The sequence below is a fragment of the Triticum dicoccoides genome, chromosome 5A, assembly GCF_002162155.2.
Source record: "Triticum dicoccoides isolate Atlit2015 ecotype Zavitan chromosome 5A, WEW_v2.0, whole genome shotgun sequence".
In the NCBI taxonomy this organism is placed as follows: Eukaryota; Viridiplantae; Streptophyta; class Magnoliopsida; order Poales; family Poaceae; genus Triticum; species Triticum dicoccoides.
This window is the reverse complement of record NC_041388.1, coordinates 186,996,857-187,023,893: the sequence shown is the minus strand read 5'-3', so window position 1 is coordinate 187,023,893 and position 27,037 is coordinate 186,996,857. Positions and strand designations below refer to the sequence as shown.

The window sequence follows — 27,037 nt, the reverse complement described above, 5'->3', positions numbered from 1 at the left end:
TGTTGAAGTAAGAACAGCACCTAAGCACCGGTCCACCCACATATCAAATTATCAAAGTACCGAACATGAATTAAACCAACATAATGAAAGTGAGTAGATGAAAACCCCGTGTACCCTCAAGAACGCTTTGCTTATCATAAGAGACTGTTTTGGCCCATCCTTTTCCTCAAAAGGATTGGGCTACCTTGCTGCACCTTTGCTACTATTATCATTACTTGCTCGTTACAAATTATCTTGCTATCCAACTACTTTATTATTTACAATTTCAGCACTTGCAGACATTACCTTGCTGAAGACCACTTGTCATTTCCTTCTGCTCCTCGTTGGGTTCGACACTCTTACTTATTGAAAAGAGCTACACTTGATCCCCTATACTTGTGGGTCATCAAGGCTATTTCCAAGCGCCGTTGCTGGGGAGTTAAGCGCCTTCGGTAAGTGGAATTTGGTAAGGAAACATTTATATAGTGTGCTGAAATTTATTGTCACTTGTTACTATGGAAAACAATCCTTTGAGGGGTTTGTTCAGGGTATCTTCACCTTGACCGGAACCACAATTAGATACCCCTCAACCTACTGCACCTATTGGAAATATTGAATATGAAATTCCTTCAGGTATGATATAACAACTGATAGCTAATCCTCATGCAGGAGATGGAACCAAACATCCTGATATGCACTTGATATATGTAGAACAAATTTGTGGATTGTTCAAGCTTGCAGGTTTATCCGGGGATGAAATTATGAAAAAGGTATTCCCTTTATATTTGAATGGGAAAGAATTGGCATGGTATAGGCTATGCGATGATATTAGATCTTGGAATTGGAATCGTTTGAAATTGGAGTTCCACCAAAAAAATTATCCTATGCATCTAGTTCATCGTGATTTGAATTATATATATATAATTTTTGGCCTCGTGAAGGAGAAATTATCACTTTAGCTTGGGGGAGGCTTAAGTCAATGTTATATTCATACCCAATCATGAGCTCTCAAGAGAATTATTATCTAGAATTTTTATGCTCGGCTTTCTCGTAATGATCAAACCATGATTGATACTTCTTGTGTTGGTTCTTTTATGAAGAAGACTATTGAATTCCGGTGGGATCTTTTGGAAACAATTAAACGCAACTCTGAAGATTGCGAACTCGACGAAGTTAAAGATTCAAGTATTAAGCTTAAGTATGATTTTGTTAAATCATTTATGAATATCGATGCTTTTCAAATGTTTAGCAATAAATATGGACTTGACTCTGAGATAGTAGCCACCTTTTGTGAATGATTTGCTACTCATGTTGATCACCCTAAAGAGAAGTGGTTTAAATATCACCCACCTATTAAAGAAGAAATTAAAGAACCGTACCAATTAAGGAAGAAACCATAATTTATAATGTTGATCTAGTTATTCCTTCTGCTTATATTGAGAAACCACATTTCCCTGATAGGATAAAGGAACATGCTAAAGTTTCAACTGTGGTTAACAAAAGCTATATTAGAACACCTAAACCTAATGCACAAATCAAAGTAGAACATAGTATTGCTATGGTTAAAGATCTCTTGTAAGAAGATATGGATGGGCATGCTATTTACTTCTGCGAAGAAGCTGCTAGAATTGCCAAACCTGATAAAAAGGATAAACATAGACCTGTTGTTGGCATGCATGTTGTCTCAGTTAAAATAGGAGATCACTGTTATCATGGTTTATGTGACATAGGTGCTAGCATGAGTGCTAGTCCTTACACCTTATATCAAGAAATTATGAGTGGCATAGCACCTGCAGAGATAGAAGACATAGATGTTACTATTAAACTTGCTAATAGAGACACTATATCACCAATTGGGATTGTTAGAGATGTTGAAGTCTTGTGTGCGAAAATAAAATACCCTACTGATTTTCTTGTTCTTGGTTCCCCACAAGATGACTTTTGTCCCGTTATCTTTGGTAGACCTTTCTTGAACACCATTAATGCTATAATAGACTATGAGAAACAAATTGTCAGTGTTAGTTTTGGTGATGAGTCTCATGAGTTTAATTTTTCCGAGTTTAGTAGAAAGCTTCATGAAAAAGAATTGCCTAGTAAGGACGAAATAATTGCTCTTTCTTCTATTGTTGTACCACCTACTGATCCACTAGAACAATATTTGCTAGACCACAAAAATGATTTACATGTGCAAGAAAGAAATGAAATAGATAAGATTTTCTTTGAACAACGTCCTCTGCTTAAACACAATTTGCCTATTGAAACTCTAGGAGGTCCTCCTCCACCTAAAGGGGATCCTGTGTTTGAATTAAAACAATTGGCAGACACTTTGAAATATGCTTATCTTGATGAAAAGAAGATATGTCCTATTATTATTAGTGCTAACGTTTCAGAACATGAAGAAGAAAGATTATTGAAAGTTATAAGGAAGCACCAAGATGCTATTGGATATACTCTTGATGATTTAAAGGGCATTAGTCCCACTCTATGTCAGCACAAATTTAATATGGAACCTGACGCTAAACCCGTTGTTGATCACCAACGGTTGGTTAAATCCAAAGATGAAGGAAGTGGTAAGAACGGAAATCTTAAAACTTCTGGAAGCAGGTATAATCTATCCCATAGCTGATAGTAGATGGGTAAGTCATGTTCATTGTGTCCCCAAAAAGGGAGGTATTACTGTTGTTCCTAATGATAAGAGTGAACTTATTCCACAAAGAATTGTTACAGGCTATAGAATGGTAATTTATTTTAGAAAAGTAAACAAAGCAACTAGGAAAGATCATTACCCTGTGCCTTCTATTGATCAAATGCTTGAAATATTATCTAAGCACACACATTTTTGCTTCCTTGATGGATATTCTGTTTTTTCACAAATACATGTCTCTCAACCTGATCAAGAAAAGACCACTTTTACCTGTCCCTTTGGAACCTATGCTTATAGATGTATGCCTTTCAGTTTATGTAATTCACCTGCTACCTTTCAAACATGTATGACTACTATATTCTCTGACTTTTTTTAAAAGATTGTTGAGGTTTTCATGGACGACTTCTCTGTTTATGGGAAGTCTTTTGATGATTGTTTAAGCAATCTTGATCGAGTTTTGCAGAGATGTGAACAAACAAATCTTGTCTTGAATTGGGAGAAGTGCCACTTTATGGTTAATGAAGGAATTGTCTTGGGTCATAAAATTTCAGAAAGAGGTATTGAAGTGGACAAAGCTAAGGTTGATGCAATTGAGAAAATGCCATGTCCTAAAGATATAAAAGGTATCCATAGTTTCTTAGGTCATGCTGGTTTCTATAGGAGATTTATCAAAGACTTTTCTAAAATTTCTAGGCCTCTTACAAATCTTTTGCAAAAGGATATTCCATTTGTTTTTTATGATGATTATTTAGAAGCCTTGAAACACTCAAGAAAGCCTTAATTTCAGCACCTATTGTTCAACCACCTAATTGGAACTTGCCTTTTGAAATTATGTGTGATGCTAGTGATTATGCTATTGGTGCTGTTCTAGGATAAAGAGTTGATAAGAAACTGACTGTTATTCATTATGCTAGTAAAACTCTAAACAATGCTCAAAGAAACTATGCAACTACTGAAAAAAGAATTCTTAGCAGTGGTGTTTGCTTATGACAAATTTAGACCTTATATTGTTGATTCCAAAGTAATTGTTCACACAGACCATGCTGCTATTAAATATCTTATGGAAAAGAAAGATGCTAAACCTAGACTTATTTGATGGGTTCTCTTGTTACAAGAATTTGATTTACATATCACTCATAGAAAAGGAGCTGAGAACCCCATAGCTGATAATTTATCTAGGCTTGAAAATGTGCCTCATGACCCACTACCTATTGATGATAGTTTTCTTGATGAGCAGTTAGCTGCAATAAATGTTGCTCATAGTAACCCATGGTATGCTGACTATGCTAATTACATTGTTGCTAAATATTTACCACCTACATACCAACAAAAAAATTCTTCTATGATTTAAGACATTACTTTTGGGATGACCCACATCTTTATAAAGAAGGAGTAGATGGTATTATTAGACGTTGTGTGCCTAAGCATGAATAGGGACAAATCCTACAAAAATGTCACTCTGAAGCTTACGGAGGGCATCATGCTGGAGATAGAACTGCTCACAAGGTATTGCAATCTGGATTTTATTGGCCTACTTTCTTCAAGGATGCCCGTAAGTCCGTCTTATCTTGTGATGAATGCCAAAGAATAGGTAATATCGGTAAGCGTCAAGAAATGCCTATGAATTATTCACTTGTTGTTGAACCATTTTATTTGGGGGATTTGATTACATGGGACCTTTTCGTTCCTCTAATGGGTATACACATATTTTGGTTGCTGTTGATTATGTTACTAAATGGGTAGAAGCTATTCCAACCAGTAGTGCTAATCACAACACCTCTATTAAAATGCTTAAGAGAGTTATTTTCCCAAGGTTTGGAGTCCCTAGATATTTAATAACTGATGGTGGTTCACACTTTATTCATGGTGCTTTTCGTAAAATGTTTGCCAAGTATGGTGTTAACCATAGAATTGCATCACCTTATCATCCTCAATCTAGTGGTCAAGTTGAACTTAGCAATAGAGAAATAAAATTAATTTTGCAAGAGACTGTCAATAGGTCCAGGAAGAATTGGTCTAAGAAATTAGATGATGCACTTTGGGCTTATAGAACAACATATAAAAATCCTATGGGCATGTCTCCCTATAAAATGGTTTATGAAAAAGCTTGTCATTTGCCTCTTGAGTTAGAACATAAAGCATATTGGGTAATCAAAGAACTCAATTATGATTTCAAACTTGCTGGTGAAAAGAGGTTATTTGATATTAGCTCTTTAGACGAATGGAGAACCCAAGCTTATGAAAATGCTAAGTTGTTTAAAGAAAAAGTTAAAAGATGGCATGATAAAAGAATCCAAAAACGTGAGTTTAAAGTCGGAGAATATGTTCGTTTCAGATTCTTTGCAGGAAAACTCCTCTCAAAATGGGAAGGACCCTATGTTAGCGAGGAGGTTTATCGGTCTGGATCCGTCAAAATAAATAAAGCCGAAGGTACTAACCTAAAGGTTGTTAACGGGAAACGAATAAAACATTATATCTCAGGTACGCCCATTAATGTTGAAAGTAATATTATCCAAACTTTGACACCGGAAGAACACATAAAAGAGTCCTTCCGGAACACTCCATAATCGTGAAAATAAGGAGGTACGTGATACGGTAAGTAAACAGACTCCGAAAAATCCGCAAATATTTTTTTTTGTCAGTTTTGGAATATTTAGAAAAATAGAAAAATAAGAAACTTCCAGGAAGCGTACCCTGGTGGGCACAAGACACCAGGGCCTAGCGCGCCCAGGTGGGTTGTGCCCACCTGGGACACCTTTCAGACTCCGTTTTTCTTCAGTTTGCTTGTTCCCAAAGATAGAAAATCTTTATATACTCCCCGAACATGTTGATCACCGTATCGTGGAGAAATCCTCTGTTCTCTTTTCTTGTTGTTTCCTGTCATATTCAGCCAGGCTAGCCTCATGTCTTCCTCAGCCTCCAACAATGGAGAAAAAGACACATGGGCGATTTAGGAGGATCTAAGAAGAGAGGAAGCTGAAGAGCTGGCTATGGAGGAAGAGGAGGAAAATACTTTTGGGGTTCACTCTGCGGCTTCCAAGAGAGGAACCTTGGCCGACATCTCCACTCACCCGAATCCTCATCAAGCTATGAGGCCACCAAATAATGAAGAGAGCCTCGAAGTGCAAGAAGAAACCCCACCAAGGAGGCATTTACATAGGTTACATCGTAACAATTTTGGCAATTTGATTCATAACTATGGGTTCGAGAATACTCCTCGTAGGCACATACTGTCCAATTGGGACATATCTCGCCCAGGAGAAAACAGTGCAGGAATAAACCCTTGGGGCCCGGAAAATAAACACATAATGGCTAAAGTGAAGAAAAACGGTGAGCTAATTCATCAAGCCCTTCGGGAGATCCAAGGCTTGAAGGATCTACTCATGGTTATACTGGAAACTACCACTGCACCACCACCTTCTTCTTCATCACCAAAGGAAAATTGAGTATCGGGTATGGGCACTCCCCTTGGCTTATGCCAAGCTTGGGGGAGGTGTCCCGGTATCGTATCATCCCCACTATCTTTTGCCTTAACTTATTTTAGTTCGATCTTTTGCTTTAAATGAATAAAAGTTTAGTTTGATCCTTTCTTTTCGAGAGTATGCTTAGTGATCTATCCTTGTAATCGTGTGCAAGATATATATAATAAAGTTTAGTTTGAGGTTTTGCTCTCTTTACTTTCATGTTGCAAATAAAAGAAAATAAATAAGGAAGAAAAAAAGAAAGGAAACAATAAAAAAGAAAGGAAATAAATGAAAAAGATCATATGCTAAATCTTATGGTAGGTGATGACACCACATAAGGAAAAGTATAAGTAGAAAAATTTATTAGAGATTCACAAACATGGCATTAGTTAATGATGCAACTCATGAAAGAATTAATAAGGGAAGGGAAGATTCACATATAAATATACTATCTGATACGTCCATTTTGCATCAGGCTTTTATATCGATATTTATTGCATTATGAGGTGTTATTACACATTATGTCACAATACTTATGCCTATTCTCTCTTATTTTACAAGGTTTACATGAAGAGGGAGAATGCCGACAGCTGGGATTCTGGGCTGGAAAAGGAGCAAATATTAGAGACCTATTCTGCACAGCTCCAAAAGTCCTGAAACTTCAAGGAAGACATTTTCAGAATATATAAAAAATACTCGGCAGAAGAAATTCACCAGGGGGGCCACACCATGCCCACGAGGGTGGGGGTGCGCCCTACCCCCTTGGGCACGCCCCCTACCTCGTGGGCCCCCTAGTGGCCATCTTCTGCTATATGAAGTCTTTCGATGGGAAAAAATCATAAGCCTTCTTCTCGGACCACACTCCGCCGCCACGAGGCGGAACCTTGGCGGAACCAATCTAGGGCTCTTGCGGAGCTGTTCTGCCAGGGAAACTTCCCTCTCGGAGGGGGAAATCATCGCCATCGTCATCACCAACACTCCTCTCATCGGGAGAGGGCAATCTCCATCAACATCTTCATCAGCACCATCTCCTCTCAAAACCCTAGTTCATCTCTTGTATCCAATTCTTGTCTCCAAGTCAGGGATTGGTGCTAGTAGGTTGCTAGTAGTGTTAATTACTCCTTGTAGTTGATGCTAGTTGGTTTAATTGGTGGAAGATCATATGTTCAGATCCTATATGCATATTAATACCCCTCTGATTATGAACATTTTTATGCTTTGTGAGTAGTTACTTTTGTTCCTGAGGACATGGGAGAAGTCTTGCTATTAGTAGTCATGTGAATTTGGTATTCGTTCGATATTTTGATGAGATGTATGTTGTCTCTCCTCTAGTGGTGTTATGTGAACGTCGACTACATGACACTTCACCATTATTTGGGCCTAGAGGAAGGCATTGGAAAGTAATAAGTAGATGATGGGTTGCTAGAGTGACAGAAGCTTAAACCCTAGTTTATGCGTTGCTTCGTAACGGGCTGATTTGGATCCATATGTTTCATGCTATGGTTAGGTTTACCTTAATACTTTTGTTGTAGTTGCGGATGCTTGCAATAGAGGTTAATCATAAGTGGGATGCTTGTCCAATTAAGGGCAGTACCCAAGCACCGGTCCACCCACATACCAAATTATCAAAGTACCGAACGCGAATCATATGAGCGTGATGAAAACTAGTTGACTATATTCCCATGTGTCCTCGGGAGCGCTTTTCTCTATATAAGAGTTTGTCCAGGCTTGTCCTTTGCTACATAAAGGATTGGGCCACCTTGCTGCACTTTATTTACTTTTGTTACTTGTTGCTCGTTACAAATTATCCTATCACAAAACTATCTGTTACCACTTATTTCAGTACTTGCAGAGAATACCTTGCTGGAAACCGCTTATCATTTCCTTCTACTCCTCGTTGGGTTCGACACTCTTACTTATCGAAAGGACTACGATAGATCCCCTATACTTGTGGGTCATCAAGACTCTTTTCTAGTGCCATTTTCGGGGAGTGAAGTGCCTTTGGTAGGTGGAATTTGGTAAGGAAAAATTTATATAGTGTGCTGAAATTTACTGTCACTTGTTACTATGGAAAGTAATCCTCTGAGGGGCTTGTTCGGGGTATCTTCACCCCGACCAGTAGAGCAAAGAGTTGCTCCTCAACCTACTGAACCTACTGAAAATGAAAATGAAAATGTATGGTTTGAAATTCATTCGGGTATGATAGAAAAACTGCTAGCTAATCCTTTTTTAGGAGATGGAACAAAACATCCTGATGAGCATCTAATATATGTGGATGAAGTTTGTGGATTATTTAAGCTTGCAGGTGTACCCGGAGATATTGTTAAGAAGAAGGTCTTGCCTTTATCTTTGAAGGGAGACGCATTGACATGGTATAGGCTATGTGATGATATGGGGTCTTGGAATTACAAATGATTGAAACTGGAATTTCATCAGAAGTTTTATCCTATGCATCTTGTTCATCGTGATCGCAATTACATATATAGTTTTTGGCCTCGCGAAGGAGAAAGCATCGTTCAAGCTTGGGGGAGGCTTAAATCAATGTTATATTCATGCCCCAATCATGAGCTCTCAAGAGAAATGATTATTCAAAAAAAATTATGCTCGGCTTTCTGATAACAATCGCACCATGCTTGATACTTCTTGTGCTGGCTCTTTTATGATGAAGACTATTGAATTCAAATGGGATTTATTGGAAAGAATTAAATGCAACTCGGAAGATTGGGACCTCGACAAAGGTAAGGAGTCGGGCATGACACCTAGTTTTGATTGTGTTAAATCTTTTATGGATACAGATATTTTTCACAAATTTAGCACTAAATATGGACTTGACTCTGAGATAGTAGCTTCTTTCTGTGAATCTTTTGCTACTTATGTTGATCTCCCCAAGGAGAAGTGATTTAAATATCATCCTCCCATAGAAGTAAAAGTAGCTGCACCTATTAAAGTTGAAGAAAAGATTGTCACTTATAATGATCCTATTGTTCCTACTGCGTATGTTGAGAAACCACCTTTCTCTGTTAGGATAAAGGATCATGCTAAAGCTTCAATTGTGGTTCGTAAAAGCAATCTTAAAAGATATAAACCTCCTGAGCAAGTTAAAGTTGAACCTAATATTGCTATTGTTAAAGATCTCTTGTCTGATAATATTGATGGGCATGTTATTTATTTCTGTGATGAAACTGCTTGAATTGCTAAACCTTGTGCTAAAGATAAACCTAGACCTGTGGTAGGCATGCCTATTATTTCTGTTAAAATAGGAGATCATTGTTATCATGGCTTATGTGATATAGGTGCTAGTGCTAGCGCAATACCTCATTCCTTATACAAAGAAATTATGCATGATATTGCACCTGCTGAGATAGAAGATATTGATGTCACAATTAAACTTGCCAATAGAGATACTACTTCACCAATGGGAATTGTTAGAGATGTTGAAGTCTTGTGTGGGAAAACTAAATATCCTACTGATTTTCTTGTTCTTGGTTCCCCACAAGATAGCTTTTGTCCCATTATATTTGGTAGACCCTTCCTGAACACTGTTAATGCTACCATAGATTGCAAAAGGGATGTTGTTACTATCGGTTTAGATGATATGACTCATGAATTTAATTTCTCTAAATTTAGTAGACAACACCGTGAAGAAGAATTACCTAGTAAGGATGAAATTATTGGTATTGCTTCTATTGTCGTACCTCCTAGTGATCCTTTAGAACAATATTTGCTAGACCATGAAAATGATATGTTTATGAATGAAAGAAGGGAATTAGATGAAGTGTTCTTTAAACAGGAACCTATTCTGAAAAACAATTTACCTGTTGAAATCCTAGGGGATCCTCCTCCACCCAAGGGTGATCTCGTGTTTGAGCTTAAACCATTACCTGTTATTTCTGTAAAAAGATATATCCTGTTATTATTAGTGCTAACCTTTCAGAGCATGAGGAAGAGAGATTATTGAAAACTCTGAAGAAGCACCATGCTGCTATTGGGTATACTCTTGATGATCTTAAGGGCATTAGCCCCACTCTATGTCAACATAAAATTAATTTGGAAGAAGATGCTAAACCAGTTCGTGATCATCAACGTCGGCTGAATCCTAAAATGAAAGAAGTGGTAAGAAAGGAAATACTAAAGCTCCTTGAGGTAGGTGTAATCTATCCCGTTGCTGATGGTCAGTGGGTAAGCCCTGTCCATTGTATCCCTAAGAAGGGAGGTATTACTGCTGTTCCTAATGATAAAGATGAATTGATTCGGCAAAGAATTATTACAGGTTATAGGATGGTAATTGATTTCCGCAAATTAAATAAGGCCACTAAAAAGGATCATTACCCCTTACCTTTTATCGATAAAATGCTAGAAAGATTATCCAAACATACACATTTTTGCTTTCTAGATGGTTTCTCTCAAATACCTGTGTCAGCCAAAGATCAATCAAAGACTAATTTTACATGCCCTTTTGGTACTTTTGCTTATAGACATATGCCTTTTGGTTTATGTAATGCACCTGGTACCTTTCAAAGATGCATGATGGCTATATTCTCTGACTTTTGTGAAAGATTTGTGAGGTTTTCATGGACGACTTTTCCGTCTATGGATCTTCTTTTGATGATTGCTTGAGCAACCTTGATCGAGTTTTGCAGAGATGTGAAGAAACTAATCTGGTCTTGAATTGGGAAAGTGCCACTTTATTGTTAATGAAGGTATTGTCTTGGGGCACAAAGTTTCTGAAAGAGGTATTGAAGTTGATAAAGCCAAGTTTGATGCTATTGAAAAGATGCCATGTCCCAAGGACATCAAAGGTATAAGAAGTTTCCTTGGCCATGCCGGATTTTATAGGAGGTTCATTAAGGACTTCTCCAAAATTTCTCGGCCTTTGACTAATTTATTACAAAAAGATATACCGTTTGTTTTTTGATGATTACGTAGAAGCGTTTGAAATACTTAAGAAAGCATTAATCTCTGCACCTATTGTTCAACCGCCTGATTGGAATTTACCCTTTGAAATTATGTGTGATGCTAGTGATTATGCTGTAGGTGCTGTTCTAGGACAAAGAGTTGATAAGAAATTAAATGTTGTTCAATATGCTAGTAAAACCCTAGACAATGCTCAAAGAAATTATGCTACTACTGAAAAAGAATTCTTAGCAGTTGTATTTGCTTGTGATAAGTTCAGACCTTACATTGTTGATTCTAAAGTAACTATTCACACTGATCATGCTGCTATTAAATATCTCATGGAAAAGAAAGATGCTAAACCTAGACTTATTAGATGGGTTCTCTTGCTACAAGAATTTGACTTACATATTGTTGATAGAAAGGGAGCTGAGAACCCCGTTGCAGACAACTTGTCTAGGTTAGAAAATGTGCTTGATGACCCACTTCCTATTGATGATTTCTTTCCTGGTGAGCAATTAAATGTCATAAATGCCTCTCATACTGCTCCATGGTATGCTGATTATGCTAATTACATTGTTGCTAAGTTTAAACCACCTAGTTTCACATACCAACAAAAGAAAAAGTTTTTCTATGATTTGAGGCATTACTTTTGGGATGACCCACATCTTTATAAAGAAGGAGTAGATGGTGTTATTAGATGTTGTGTACCTGAGCATGAACATGAATAGATCCTACGCAAGTGTCACTCCGAAGCTTATGGAGGACACCATGCTGGAGATAGAATTGCACATAAGGTACTGCAATCTGGTTTTTATTGGCCTACTCTCTTCAAGGATGCCCGTAAGTTTGTCTTATCTTGTGATGAATGTCAAAGAATTGGTAATATTAGTAGATGTCAAGAAATGCCTATGAATTATTCACTTGTTATTGAACCATTTGATGTTTGGGTCTTTGACTATATGGGACCCTTTCCTTCCTCTAATGGATATACACATATTTTAGTTGCTGTTGATTACGTTACTAAGTGGGTAGAAGCTATTCCAACTAGTAGTGCTGATCATAACACTTCTTTTAAAATGCTTAAAGAAGTTATTTTTCCAAGATTTGGAGTCCCTAGATATTTAGTGACTGATGGTGGTTCACATTTTATTCATGGTGCTTTCCGTAAAATGCTTGCTAAATATGATGTTAACCATAGAATTGCATCTCCTTATCATCCTCAGTCTAGTGGTCAAGTAGAATTGAATAATAGAGAGCTCAAATTAATTTTGCAAAAGACTGTTAATAGATGTAGAAAAAATTGGTCCAAGAAACTTGATGATGCATTATGGGCCTATAGAACTGCATATAAAAATCCTATGGGTATGTATCCTTATAAAATGGTTTATGGAAAAGCATGTCACTTACCTCGAACTAGAACACAAGGCATATTGGGCCATTAAAGAACTCAATTATGATTTCAAACTTGCCGGTGAGAAGAGGTTATTTGATATTAGCTCACTTGATGAATGGAGAACCCAAGCCTATGAAAATGCCAAGTTGTTTAAAGAAAAAGTTAAAAGATGGCATGACAAAAGGATACAAAAGCGTGAGTTTAATGTAGGTGATTATGTATTGCTATACAACTCTCATTTAAGATTTTTTTTGCAGGAAAACTTCTCTCTAAATGGGAAGGTCCTTACGTTATCGAGGAGGTCTATCGATCCGGTGCTATAAAAATCAACAACTTCGAAGGCACAAATCCGAACGTGGTGAACGGTCAAAGAATTAAACATTATATCTCAGGTAATACCATAAATGTTGAAACCAATGTTATTGAAACCGTAACTCCGGACGAATACATAAGGGACACTTTTCGGAACGTTCCAGACTCCGAAAAGGAATAGGTATGTGGTACGGTAAGTAAACCGACTCCAAAACAGCTTTTAAGGCAATATTTCTCCGTTTTGGAATATTTAGAAACATAGAAAAATAAGTAGCAGTCCGGGAAGTACACGAGGGCTCCACGAGGGTGGAGGGCGCGTTCTACCCCCCTGGGCGCGCCCCCTACCTCTTGGGCACCTCGTGTGCTCTCCGGACTCCGTTTTTGTACATGACACGTATTTTGGTCGGTAAAAATTAATTATATAATCTCCCGAAGGTTTTGACTCCCGTATCATGCAATTATCCTGTTTTGTGTTTCGAGTTGTTGCTGCTGCAGATTAGAGCAAGATGTCTTTGCAAGAGTCAGTCGGGGAGAGCCGGGTGTCTCACCCGGCACCGAGATCAATGACAAACAACAATGCTGACCTATTTGGGCCAGCAACATAGGAAGAGATGGAGGCTGAATTGAAGAGGATATATGCCATGGAAGAGGATCAAGAAGTCACTCCCGCTTCCAAGCTGGATTCACAATGGGAGAACTACAGAGCTCGGCTATTCCAAACTCGGTTATCCCTTCCAATGTTAGATTTCTTTCTTATGAGAATATGAACAAGAGTGTCACTGGTTCTCCCGCAGCTATGCAGCACCCTTGGGTGCAGGGAGCTTTGGTTGTTACAGGAAAACTTCGAAAGGAAATAATGGACCTCAAGCAGCAAGTCAATAAGCTCGAGGAGGAGAATCGTATCCTGAGGGGCATCGTCGCCAAGAACATCACATCACCACCCACAAAAAAGAGAGACATAATCACCTGGGTATGGGCACTCCCCTTGGCAATTGCCAAGCTTGGGGCAGTGCCCCGGTATCGTATCACCATCATTTTTATCTTTACCATTTTTCTTAGTTCGATCCTTTTGGTAATATCTTGATCTAGTAGAATAAAAGTTCTTAGTATGATCTAGTCGTGAGTTTTGCTTTATAATTCTTCTATGTAATCGAGACCGTGAGCTATATAATAAAGATTAGTGTTGAGTCAAGAGCTTGATTATTTTGCCATGATCTTAAGTGAATAAAAGAAAAGAGAGAGAAATAAAAAGAAACAAAGAGATCATGTGAGTCTTATGGAGAGTAATGAGCTCACATAGAAAAAGTATGATCCATAAAAGTTGTTGAGGGTTGACAAACATAGTTTTGGTCATCGTTGCAATTAATAGGAAGTAATAAAGAAAGAGAGGTCTTCACATATACATATACTATCTTGGACATCTTTTATAATTGTGAGCACTCATTAAAATATGACATGCTAAAGAGTTGACGTTGGACAAGGAAGACAACGTAATGGGTTATGTTTTCTTACATCTGAGATAAATTATATTGTCATGGATCATCCAACATGGTTGAGCTTGCCTTTCCCTATCATGCTAGCCAAATTCATCGCACTAAGTAGAGATACTACTTGTGCTTCTAAATACCCTTAAACCAGTTTTTCCATGAGAGTCCACCATACCTACCTATGGATTGAGTAAGATCCTCCAAGTAAGTTGTCATCAGTGCAAAGCAATAAAAATTGCTCTCTAAATATGTATGACTTATTAGTGTGGGAGAAAATAAGCTTTATACGATCGTGTGATATGGAAGAAATAAAAGCGACATACTGCATAATAAAGGTCCATATTACAAGTGGTAATATAAAGTGACATTCTTTCGCATTAAGATTTTGTGCATCCAACCATAAAAGCGCATGACAACCTCTGCTTCCCTCTGCGAAGGGCTTACCTTTTACTTCTATCTCCTACATTGCATAAGAGTCATGGTGATCTTCACCCTTCCTTTTTACATTTTATCCTTTGGCAAGCACGTTATGTTGGAAAGATCCTGGTATATATGGCTAATTGGATGTGAGTTTTCATGAACTATTACTGTTGACATTACCCTTGAGGTAAAATGTTGGGAGGCAAAACTATAAGCCCCTATCTTTCTCTGTGTCCGATTAAAATTCCATACCCATAAGTATTGCGCGAGTGTCAACAATTGTGAAAGACTATATGATAGTTGAGTATGTGGACTTGCTGAAAAGCTCTTATATATTGACTCTTTCCTATGTTATGATAAATTGCAATTGCTCCAATGACTGAGATTATAGTTTGTTAGTTTTCAATGAAGTTTACGATTCACACTTGAAATTGTGATTGAATTATTACTCTAGCATAAGAAACTATATGACAAGAATTATATAAGTTGCTATTCTAAGAATGATCATGATGCCCTCATGTCCGTATTTTATTTTTATCGACACCTCTATCTCTAAACATGTGGACATATTTTTCAATTTTGGCTTCTCGCTTGAGGACAAGCGAGGTCTAAGCTTGGGGGAGTTGATACGTCCATTTTGCATCATGCTTTTATATCGATATTTATTGCATTATGAGTTGTTATTACACATTATGTCACAATACTTATGCCTATTCTCTCTTATTTTACAAGGTTTGCATGAAGAGGGAGAATGCCGGCAACCGGGATTCTGGGCTGGAAAAGGAGCAAATATTAGAGACCTATTCTGCACAGCTCCAAAAGTCCTGAAACTTCACGAAAGACGTTTTCAGAATATATAAAAAATACTCAGGGGAAGAAATTCACCAGGGGGGCTACACCCTGCCCATGAGGGTGGGGGGCGTGCCCTACACCCCTGGGCGTGCCCCCTACCTCGTGGGCCCCTTGGTGGCCCTCCAGTGGCCATCTTCTGCTATATGAAGTATTTCGATGGGAAAAAATCATAAGCCTTCTTCTCGGACGAAACTCCGCCGCCACGAGGCGGAACCTTGGCGGAACCAGTCTAGGGCACTGGCGGAGCTGTTTTGCCGGGGAAACTTCCCTCCCGGAGGGGGAAATCATCGCCATCGTCATCACCAACACTCCTCTCATCGGGAGAGGGCAATCTCCATCAACATCTTCATCAGCACCATCTCCTCTCAAAACCCTAGTTCATCTCTTGTATCCAACTCTTGTCTCCAAGTTCGGGATTGGTGCTAGTAGGTTGCTAGTAGTGTTAATTACTCCTTGTAGTTGATGCTAGTTGGTTTAATTGGTGGAAGATCATATTGAGATCCTATATGCATATTAATACCCCTCTGATTATGAACATGTTTATGCTTTGTGAGTAGTTACTTTTGTTCCTAAGGACATGGGAGAAGTCTTGCTATTAGTAGTCATGTGAATTTGGTATTCGTTCGATATTTTGATGAGATGTATGTTGTCTCTCCTCTAGTGGTGTTATGTGAACATCGACTACATGACACTTCACCATTATTTGGGCCTAGAGGAAGGCATTGGGAAGTAATAAGTAGATGATGGGTTGCTAGAGTGACAGAAGCTTAAACCCTAGTTTATGTGTTGCTTCGTAAGGGGCTGATTTGGATCCATATGTTTCATGCTATGGTTAGGTTTACCTTAATACTTTTGTTGTAGTTGCGGATGCTTGCAATAGAGGTTAATAATAAGTGGGATGCTTGTCCAAGTAAGGGCAGTACCCAAGCACCGGTCCACCCACATACCAAATTATCAAAGTACCGAACGTGAATCATATGAGCGTGATGAAAACTAGCTTGACGATATTCCCATGTGTCCTCGGGAGCGCTTTTCTCTATATAAGAGTTTGTCCAGGCTTGTCCTTTGCTACAAAAAGGATTGGGCCACCTTGCTGCACTTTATTTACTTTTGTTACTTGTTGCTCATTACAAATTATCCTATCACAAAACTATCTGTTACCACTTATTTCAGTACTTGCAGAGAATACCTTGCTGGAAACCGCTTATCATTTCCTTCTGCTCCTCGTTGGGTTTGACACTCTTACTTATCGAAAGGACTACGATAGACCCCATATACTTGTGGGTCATCACTATCCTAGAAATCTTTTTTGATTGTGAGCCCTCATCAAAATATTATATGCCAAAATTGTTGATGTTGGACAAGGAAGACAACTTAATGGTTTATGTTTGTTTATATTTACATAGAAGTCATATTGTCATGGATCCTTTAAGATGTGGTGATTGCCCCTATCTTTGCTAGCCAAAAATTCCGCACTAAGTAGAGATACTACTTGTGCATCCAAAAACCCTTAAACCCAAATCTTATTTTCAAGAGTCCACCACACCTACCTAGGTATTGAGCAAGATCCCTCAAGTAAGTTGTCATCAGTGCAAAAAGGAAATAAAAATGCTTCTAAAAGTGTGAGATCATTTAGTGCAAGAGAAAATTGAGCATTGTACGAACTTGTGATAGTGAAGAATAAAAGCGACAGACTGCATAATAAAGGTTGCTATCACAAGGGGCAATACAATGTGACGTTCTTTTGCACTAAGGGGTTGTGCATACAAACAAATAAGCGCATGGCAACCTCTGCTTCCCTCTGCGAAGGGCCTATCTTTTACTTTTATGTATTTACTTTTATGCAAAGAGTCAAAGTTTTCCTTCTATTCCTTTGTATTTTCTCCTTTGGCAAGCATCATGTGGTGAGGAAAGATCTAGGCACATATGTCTAGTTGAATATAGATAGCATGATTTATTATTGTTGACATCACCCTTGAGGTGAATACGTTGGGAGGCGAAACTACAAGCCCCTATCTTTCTATGTGTCGGTTGAAACGTTTTGCTCATGTGTACACGGTGAGTTTTAGCAATCATAGAAGACTATATGATGGTTGAGTATGTGGACTTGCCTAAAGGCTCTGACACGTGACCCTTCCTGAAAAGATGATGAATTGTAGTTGCAAAGTTGACTGAGAACATAGTTTGTTGGTTTTTAATAGAGTTTTTTCTTTATACTTCGATTGTGTGATGAACTGTTACTTATTCATGAGAAGTATATGATAAAAGTTCTATGACAAGAGTCTTATGTTTAAGTTTGTTGCTGTTATAATAATGAACATGATGCTTCTATGTCTGTATTTTGTTTTTATCGACACCTCTCTCTCTCTCTAAGCATGTGGACATGTTTTTCGTTTTCACTTCTTCGCTTGAGGACAAGCGAGGTCTAAGCTTGGGGAAGTTGATACGTCCATTTTGCATCATGTTTTCCTACTGATATTTATGATGTTTTTATCCATAATAATGCTTTTTGGAGTAATTCTAATGCCTTTTCTCTCATGATATGCAAGGTATACACAAAGAGGGAGAATTCCGACAGCTAAAAATCTGGACCTCGGAAAGCTACGTCAGGCCACCTATTCTGCACAACTCCAAATATGCTGAAACTTCACGGAGAATTTTTATCAAATATATGATGAATATTGGAGCGAATAACTACTAGAGGGGGCCCACCAGGTGGGCACAACCCACCTGGGCGCGTTAGGGAGCCCAGGCACGCCCTAGTGGGTTGTGCTCACCCAGGCCCACCTCCGGTGCCCATCTTCTGGTATATAAGTCATTTTTACCTAGAAAAAATAAGGAGAGGACTTTCAGGACGGAGCGCCGCATCTCGAGGCGGAACATGGGCAGGAGCACTTTTGCCCTCTGGTGGAGCGATTCCGCCGGGGGAACTTCCCTCTCGGAGGGGAAAATCATCATCGTCATCATCATCACCAACAACTCTCCCATCTTGGGGAGGGCAATCTCCATCAACACCATCTCATCTCAAACCTTAGTTCATCTCCTATGTTCAATCTTGTTACCGAAACTATAGATTGGTGCTTGTGGGTGACTAGTAGTGTTCATGACATCTTGTAGTTGATTGCTATATGGTTTATTTGGTGGAAGATTATATGTTCGGATACAATACGCTATTTAATACCCCTCTGATCTTGAGCATGATTATCATTTGTGAGTAGTTACTTTTGTTCTTGAGGTCACGGGAGAAATCATGTTGCAAGTAATCATGTGAACTTGATATGTAGTGTTCGATATTTTGATAGTATGTATGTTGTGATTCCCTTAGTGGTGTCATGTGAACATCGACTACATGACACTTCACCATATTTGGGCCTAAGGGAATGCATTGTGGAGTAGCAATTAGATGATGGGTTGCGAGAGTGACAGAAGCTTAAACCCCAGTTTATGCGCTATTCCGTAAGGGGCCGATTGGATCCAAAAGTTTAATGTTATGGTTAGAATTTATTCTTAATACTTTTCTCGTAGTTGCAGATGCTTGCGTGAGGGTTAATCATAAATAGGAGGTTTGTTCAAGTAAGAAAAGCACCTAAGCACCGGTCCACCCACATATCAAATTATCAAAGTACCGAACACTAATTAAACCAACATGATGAAAGTGACTAGATGAAAATCCCGTGTACCCTCAAGAACGCTTTGCTTATCATAAGAGACCGATTTGGACTGTCCTTTGCCTCAAAAGGATTGGGCTACCTTGCTGCACCTTTGCTACTATTATTGTTACTTGCACGTTGCAAATTATCTTGCTATTAAACTACTCTGTTACTTACAATTTCAGCACTTGCAGACATTACCTTGCTGAAAACCACTTGTCATTTCCTTCTGCTCCTCGTTGGGTTTGACCATCTTACTTATCGAAAAGAGCTACAATTGATCCCCTGTACTTGTGGGTCATTAGAAGCGAGCCCTTTGACTTCCATGGCCGGCCACCTTGCTCGCGTCGTCTCCATTAATGGCGTCCAAGCCGTAATTTAATATGGTTTTTAAATGTAAAACACTCATCGCAAATGTTTTAGTTAGAACACACGTATGCAAACCGATAACTTCCCCAGGGAGCCAAGGGAAAATGTGCCTAGCAGGAGTTGTGCAGCTCTTGATCGCAAACGTTTTTTTAGAACACCCATATGCAAACCGACAGCTTCCTCGGGAAGCCAAGAGAAAATGTGCCAAGCGGGATTTCTGCAGCTCTTGATCGCAAACGTTTTAGATAGAACACGCGTATGCAAAGTGAGAGCTATGGTCTTCCCCCTTAAGTCGAGGGAAAATTTGCAGCACAGGATTTGTGCATCCCTTCAATGCAAACGGTTGTTTTGGATGACCCGTGTGCAACCACATACAAACAATTTGGTAAGATTTGCATCTGTCATATTGGGTATGTTGCCATTTGTCAAACTAGAGAGATTGACATTTGTTGATCTAGTAACATTGCCATATGTCAATCCTTGTAACACTGCGATTTCTCAAAATATGCAGCTAAAAATCACTAGCACTATCTAATTTTTGCAACTAAAATTCAGTAATTAAGCATACATTTCATTCATAGATTAAGCAGTCGTTCTTAATTTATACAAACAGTTCAACTCGACAGCTGAACCAACCAAACTTTTCCCCAATTTTGCCAACCACGTACTTGAATAGCTAGTTCAACAATATATACTAGCTAATTTTAAGTACGTTGTACAGTTCCACCACATCTATAGTTAGATGAACTGAACAAAATAGCCCCTAAATACTACTACTACGGAGGGGCTTTGTGCTACTTCCGGCAGCCTCTCCTCTGTCGAGCGCGCTCAGTAAGAGGCAAAGGAGGAGGAGCCTATGGACGAGCTGGACAAATGCTATATGATGCATGCCGGTGTTGCACGTTTAGCGATGCTCGCCAGCTCGAACGCCCACTGCCACTCCATATGATCCCTTTCGAAGCGGCCGGATGATAACCCACAAGTATAGGGGATATCAACAATTTTCGAGGGTAGAGTATTCAACCCAAATTTATAGATTCGACACAAGGGAACCAAAGAGTATTTGAAGATATTAGCAGTTGAGCTGTCAATTCAACCAGACCTGGAGATTAATTCTCTCCAGCAACATGATCAGTAGCAAAGTAATATGATATTTTTGATAATGGTAGCAGCAGCAGCAATGGTAACGGTAATAGTGATAACAGTAGTTTTCTAACAAGTGCAACAGTAATGATAGCAGCAGTAACTTAGCAAGAACAATATAATATAAATTCGTAGGCATTGGATCGGTGACTTGTTGGATGATATTCATCATGAGACAGTTATAACCTAGGGCGATATGGCACTAGCTCCAGTTCATCAATATAATGTAGGCATGTATTCCGTAAATAGTCATAAGTGCTTATGGAAAGAACCTGCATGACATCTTTTGTCCTACCTCCCATGGCAGTGGGGTCCTATTGGAAACTAAGGGATATTAAGGCCTCCTTTTAATGGAGAACCGGAACAAAGAATTAACACATGGTGAATACATGAACTCCTCAAAGTGCGATCATCACCGGGAGTCGTCCCGACTATTGTCACTCCAGGGTTGCCGGATCATAACACATAGTAGGTGACTATAACTTGCAAGATCGGATCTAGAACATGGATATAGTGGTGATAACATAAATGGTTCAGATCTGAAATCATGGCACCCAGGCCTAAAATGACAAGCATTAAGCATGGCAAAGTCATAGCAACATCAATCTTAGGACATAGTGGATACTGGGGATCAGGCCCTAACAAAACTAACTCGATTACATGATGAATCTCATCCAACTCCTCACCGACCAGCGAGCCTATGAAGGAATTACTCACTCCCGATAGGGAGCATCATGGAATTGGTAATGGAGAAGGGTTGGTGATGACGAAGAACGAAGATCCCCCTCTCGGGAGCCCCAAACGGACTCCAGATCTGGCCTCCCGATGAAGAACAGGAGGTGACGGCGGCTCCGTCTCGTGGATCATGATAATTCTTTCTCCTTAATTTTTTTCTGGAAAAATAGGATTTTATAGCGTCAGTTTCAGGGTCTGCGGGCCGCCAGGTGGGGACAACCCACCTGGGCGCGCCAGGAGGGGGCGTGCCTTGGTGGGTTGTGCCCACCCAGGTGCCCCCTCCGGTGGATATTGGCTCCAGAAATTCTTATTTATTGTATAAAAAATCCTCCCAAAGTTTCGTTCCATTCTGAGAACTTTTATTTCTGCACAAAAAACAACACCATGGTAGTTCTGCTGAAAACAACGTCAGTCCGGAGTTAGTTTTATTCAAATCATGCAAATTAGAGTCCAAAACAAGAGGAAAAGCATTAGGAAAAGTAGATACATTAGAGACGTATCACCGGACTGCTCGTAGATCTCCTGATTCCTCGCCTCTATGTCGGCATGTGATGCAGCCATGGCTGCGGTAAGGCTCTTTGTGTGCTCGACGAGGTGCCCCTCCTCCTCCCATAGGAACTCGATGTAGCATGCAAGGTCGCTGACACATGTGCGGGCCTCCACCTCCGCCTCCCTCCTTCGGGCGGCGGTGGCGGAGCGGGTGATGATCCTGGCGGTCGATGATGGGCAGGCGACCACGAGGCCAACGATGGGGTGGCGGCCATGACGGCCACCTCCCGCCTTCGGGCCGCGGTGGCGGAGCGGGTGATGGCCGGTAGTGGGGTGGCAGCCACGGTGGCCACCTCCCGCCTTCGGGCCAGGGTGGCGTAGCAGGTGATGCCGGCAGTGGGGTGGCGGCCACGATGGCCACCTCCCGCCTTCGGGTCGCAGCAGCAGAGCGGGCGATGGCCCTGGCTTTCGACGGTTGTCTGGCGGCAAGGGCGGCCGGCAACAGCTGCCGACGGGCACCGGCGGCGGGGCATGTGGTGCGTGTTCCGCGCACACCCAACTGGGACACCACGCGCACTACAGTATGCCGGGGACTGAGCCTCTGCCGCGATGTAGCCTCCCAGCTGGAGTTGTCCTCTAGTGATGGCGGAGCGGCTGAGCGACGATGAGGGACCGGTGCCATTGGCGATTGTGGGAGAAGCAGATGAGATAAGCTAAAGGGAGGAAGGGGAAAATGCGACGCACGACTCGCCGGTCGTGAGGGTTTATATAGCAGGCATGTAAGCATTGGGATTTTGGGGGATTTCACCAAGTCGGGCGGGAAGCTTGCGCGGGAACCTGCAAGGTTGCGCAGGAGCGGCCTCACCGATGATTCATTGGCACCACCGTTTGGCCAAAAGAACGCCCCCGCGCGCTGCGCAAGCTTTTGCTGTAGGCCGTCTGCGGTAGCGGGGTGACAAGACGTGCGGGAGGAGGGTGAAAGGACACGTACACATATGGTTAATACAAAAAAACATTTGCGATTTAATTACCTACTATAACCCCGTCTTGGTTCATAAGTATGATTTAACTAATAAAATATGAATGCATGTCGCCAAAGATTATATCATTGGATTCGTATTTGAACATTGTTCTCAGTTATACAATTTTTGTAACACGCATTAACACTTTTTTGGTTAAATTTAAGGTTATATACCAGCAAGCGTTTGCCCGCAACACACATGGCTTATTCCATCACAAACAGCTCGGATGGATCAACTATATGCCACGTATCGCACACGCAACTCTAATCTATCGTGCTTGATGTCTCTGACATCGCTCGCACGGTTCGTCTTATTTGCCATGTATCACTGTGCCGGCCTCTGCTCACGTCCCCCGGCAAGTTCTACTCGCCGTTAGGCGCCGCGGCGCCCTCTGCTCGCATCCGTTGGCGCGCTTTGCTCGCGTTCGTCGGCGCGCTTGGCTTGTGGACAGCTTTTTCTTGCGTGTTCAACTGCTATATGCATATTGAGGCGGCGGAGCGCTCTGCTTGCGTCCCTCCATGCGGGCTCTGCCAGCGGTTGGGCGTGCCCATGATCACGTCGGGGGCCCCATATACATGCGGTTGTGCCGCGTTTGTTGCCACACGATGCAGTTACGTGCGGCACCATGGAGTTACGCGCTACAAATTAGAACTGCCATCAGGGCCTGCCGATATTCCTGGCCGTCAAGCTTCCCTTTAATTCCCGCGACCATTATAACCTTACTCTCTTCAACCTTTCGATCGCGCCCCACAACACAACAAGCACACCCACGACGACACATAGAGAGGGGATGTCTAGCGGTGCTCCAATGGAGTTCGGCAAGCATAGAGTGGAGACCCACACGAGGGAGACGGATCTCTCGGTGGTGTACACCATCGATCCGGCTGTGGTGGACGATTACATCAACAGCGTTGAGCACATGCTTGCTCAAGACAAGTACAAGGTGGTCGGCATCGACCTTTAGTACACCGCTGGTCGTCCCGACATAGATCAGAAGGTCGCCGTCGCCTAGTTGTGCGTGCGCCATCATGTCCTCATCTCCCACTACTGCATGGCCACAGGGCCTTGCGACCGTTTCAACAAGTTTGTCAACAGCACCGACTACAAGTTTGCCACGGTGGAAACCACTGACGATGTAAAAGCGCTCAGGGTTACGGGCTTGGCCTGTCAGAACCTTGTCGAAATCCGTGAGCACTACAGGGTCTGGGGCAGCACGAAGGACTCCCTGCTTGAACTCGCCTCGGCCATCATCGACCCCTACTACGGAAAGATGAAGTAGGATGCCAAGAGAACAAGTCCTGTATCCTGGCACAGGGCCTGGATGCGACAACTGGATGAACCTCACCTCAGGTTCGCAGCCAAGAGCATGTACACATGCTACGAGATGCATAGGCGGATCATTGACATGAGGAAGTGCCTCGTTACCCAAATCGACGAGCCCGGCTTGAGCCACAAGTAGAGCAAGCGTCACAAGAAATAGATGATGACCAGATGATCGTTTATGCTAGTTAATCATGCATGTAATATATAGTTTACTTTATTGGTGTGTGGAAATGTCATGTGTGTAGTAGCCACCTATGTAATTATGCATGTAATAGTTTACTTTGGTGTGTGCAAATGTCATGGTTGTAGTAGCCACCTATGTAAGTGGATGTTTAATTTGATTACGCAACCATGTGCTTATATATATATGACTCCTCTTCTGTACTCCTGGGAGTATGTACTCCCATTCTCAATATACCTCATATACGCATTAATTATACCTCTTTATTATTCTCAATATACTTCATTAAATATTCTAAGATACCCAATACGAGTTTTGTTGAAAAAATATCATCTGCGATGTACTTTTTGTAATATACCTTTTTCACGTATAAACACATTAGTATATACGTAAACATTTAAAAATATGCAGACTCACATGAATTTTTTCATGGAACTCATTTTGGTATCTAATAATTATTAATGAAATATATTAAAAATAATAAAATGGTATAAAAAATTCATCTATGTGGTATATGGGAAGCGGGAGTACGTACACAACCATTTTCCTATATATATACTCCTACATGACAGAGCTATTTTGTTACTAGTAACAGAATCTGTTACCCTCAGTTCTATAAGGGCCCGATCCATAATTTCCGAAGACCCCACCCCGAACAGCACAAAAACAGAACAGAAAGTTACAGGCCGTGAGCCTCACTCGGTCACTCCCCATGAACCCCGCCGCCTCCGTGGCAGCCGCCAAACCCTGCACGGTGGCCTCCTCCCTCCCCTGCCCTCCGGTCAACTTCCTCTTCGCGTGACGACCTCCTCCCAGCACCGCGCTCCGGCCGCCATCCTCCCCGTGCTCCGGCCTCCTTCCTCCCCCGCCTCCGGTAGCCTTCCTCCCCGCGCTCCGGCCGCCTTCCTGGCCGCGCCCTGGCCTCCTCCCTCCCCCGCCTCCGGTCTCCTTCCTCCCCACGCTCCGGCCGCCTTCCTCCCTAAGATTCGTCCACCTTCCACCCCCGAGATCCCAGCGCCGGTGCCCAACCCGTTCGTCCGTGAGCTAGGAGACTGGGACTCCCTCCTCGCCGCGGCGTCATTGCTAGCCGTCAGCGGCGGAAGCGGGGTGGTGGCCGGGACCTTGTCATGCTCGTCTCCGACTACTGTCAAGGTATGCGTGCACATCTGTACTTCAGTCAACAAAAGACAGCAGGGATTGGTATTATGATTTGTGTGATGATTGGTCCTGTGTGTTACTTTAATGTTGGACTGAGGAATCTGATTAAAATAAATTATCTACAAGCTGGAACATGGAGCTTGCAGCTTATGTTTGTTGTACTATGAACTTAGGCTCGTCTCTCTCTCGTGCTTCAGTTATTCTTCAGTTTTCAGTATTGGTGTAGTCTGTATGGTGAAGTATCGTGTACTTGTAACACTAATCAGTTCTGTTCTCGAGAGAGGTAAGCTCAGAGAAAAAAATATAGAAGTTCAAAGTCGATAAAAAAGAGGATGTTATTTCTTTGTACTCGTAATTTGTTATTTCTTTGCAACCAGATGCGACAGACAAAGGCAAGATGCAAAGTGTGCTATTTGTTAGATGTTCAGTACAGATTTTTCTCCAAGAAAAAAGTAGCAGGAGGCAGCAGTTTTAAATGTGCTAGTTGTAAGTCACTTAGTTATTAGATGGTCATTTCAGATTTTTGTAGATGCAACAACTAGTTTGTTTTCTTGTGCTAGTTGAACTAGTCTTGGTTCAGATATTTCTCTCAGAAAAAAGTAGCAAGAGGCGGCAGTATTGAATGATCTTTGTTAGATGTTCTGTAAATATTGTGGATTTTTCTGTGGGACACACCTGAACTGAAGTTGTTACCAACTAAAAGAAACTTCAACTTGTTTGAACATATACTAGCTAGGTTAATTATCATTACTATAGCTCTCTGCTATCCCATTTGCATACCCTATATTCAATGAACGATGTGCGCATACTTCTGAATTGTCTTGCCACCGTGACCGAGTTAGCTTCAACGTGTGTAGTTTAGTCGCCATATGTCTGATGCATCCGCAGTTAGTTGACCACAACTCGTACAATTAAATGCCACCTCTGGTTTCAGGTTTCTTCATTGTTGTAAGGCTTTTGAAATATCTTACAATTGAGGTTATGGTGCCTTTTTCTTTCAGTAAAAATTTAGGTTGGGAAGCTTATTTTTTCCAAAGTGATTGTTTGGGTACTACAAGCTCTCACAGAGTGGAAGCGGTTGTTACCGAAAAAGGCTTTCGCCCCGCTTTATAAGTAAAGCAAACCGCCACAGAGCACACATGCATGGACTAGTTCAAACACACGCACCCAAGTCTCACACACAAGTACGAAGGTTCTGCTGAGGGCACAACTCAACAAGCCCAAAAACAACTAAAAGAAAAGAGCCGGAGGGCCCAACAAGCATCTAGTCGGGTTCCGACGGTGGCGGCGGGGGCGGAGGAGACAGACGGATGACCATCGAGTGAAGGTCGGCGATGAAGGCAGAGATGGCGTCACGGTCATCAGGGCGGCTAAGCGGCCGCCAAAGCTGCAAGAAACCAGACAGTTTGAAGATAGCGTCAGTAGCCCATCGAAGAGGAGCACTCTGGATCACAAGCTTATTACGGATCGTCCAGAGGGTCCAAGCGATGACCCCAATCTCAAGCCACCTAATGTGGCGA

At 41.2% G+C, this 27,037-nt stretch overlaps 1 protein-coding gene across 1 annotated transcript in view; it reads left to right on the top strand.

Moving 5' to 3' along the window:
- Positions 1-27,037, top strand: part of LOC119299331 (uncharacterized protein DKFZp434B061-like) — a 111,018-nt gene that overhangs the window by 74,810 nt on the left and 9,171 nt on the right. The window contains exon 2 of the mRNA XM_037576568.1: positions 24,971-25,511. Within this exon, the coding sequence (XP_037432465.1) occupies positions 24,971-25,511 (541 nt within the window). The remainder of the gene's footprint in view (positions 1-24,970; positions 25,512-27,037) is intronic.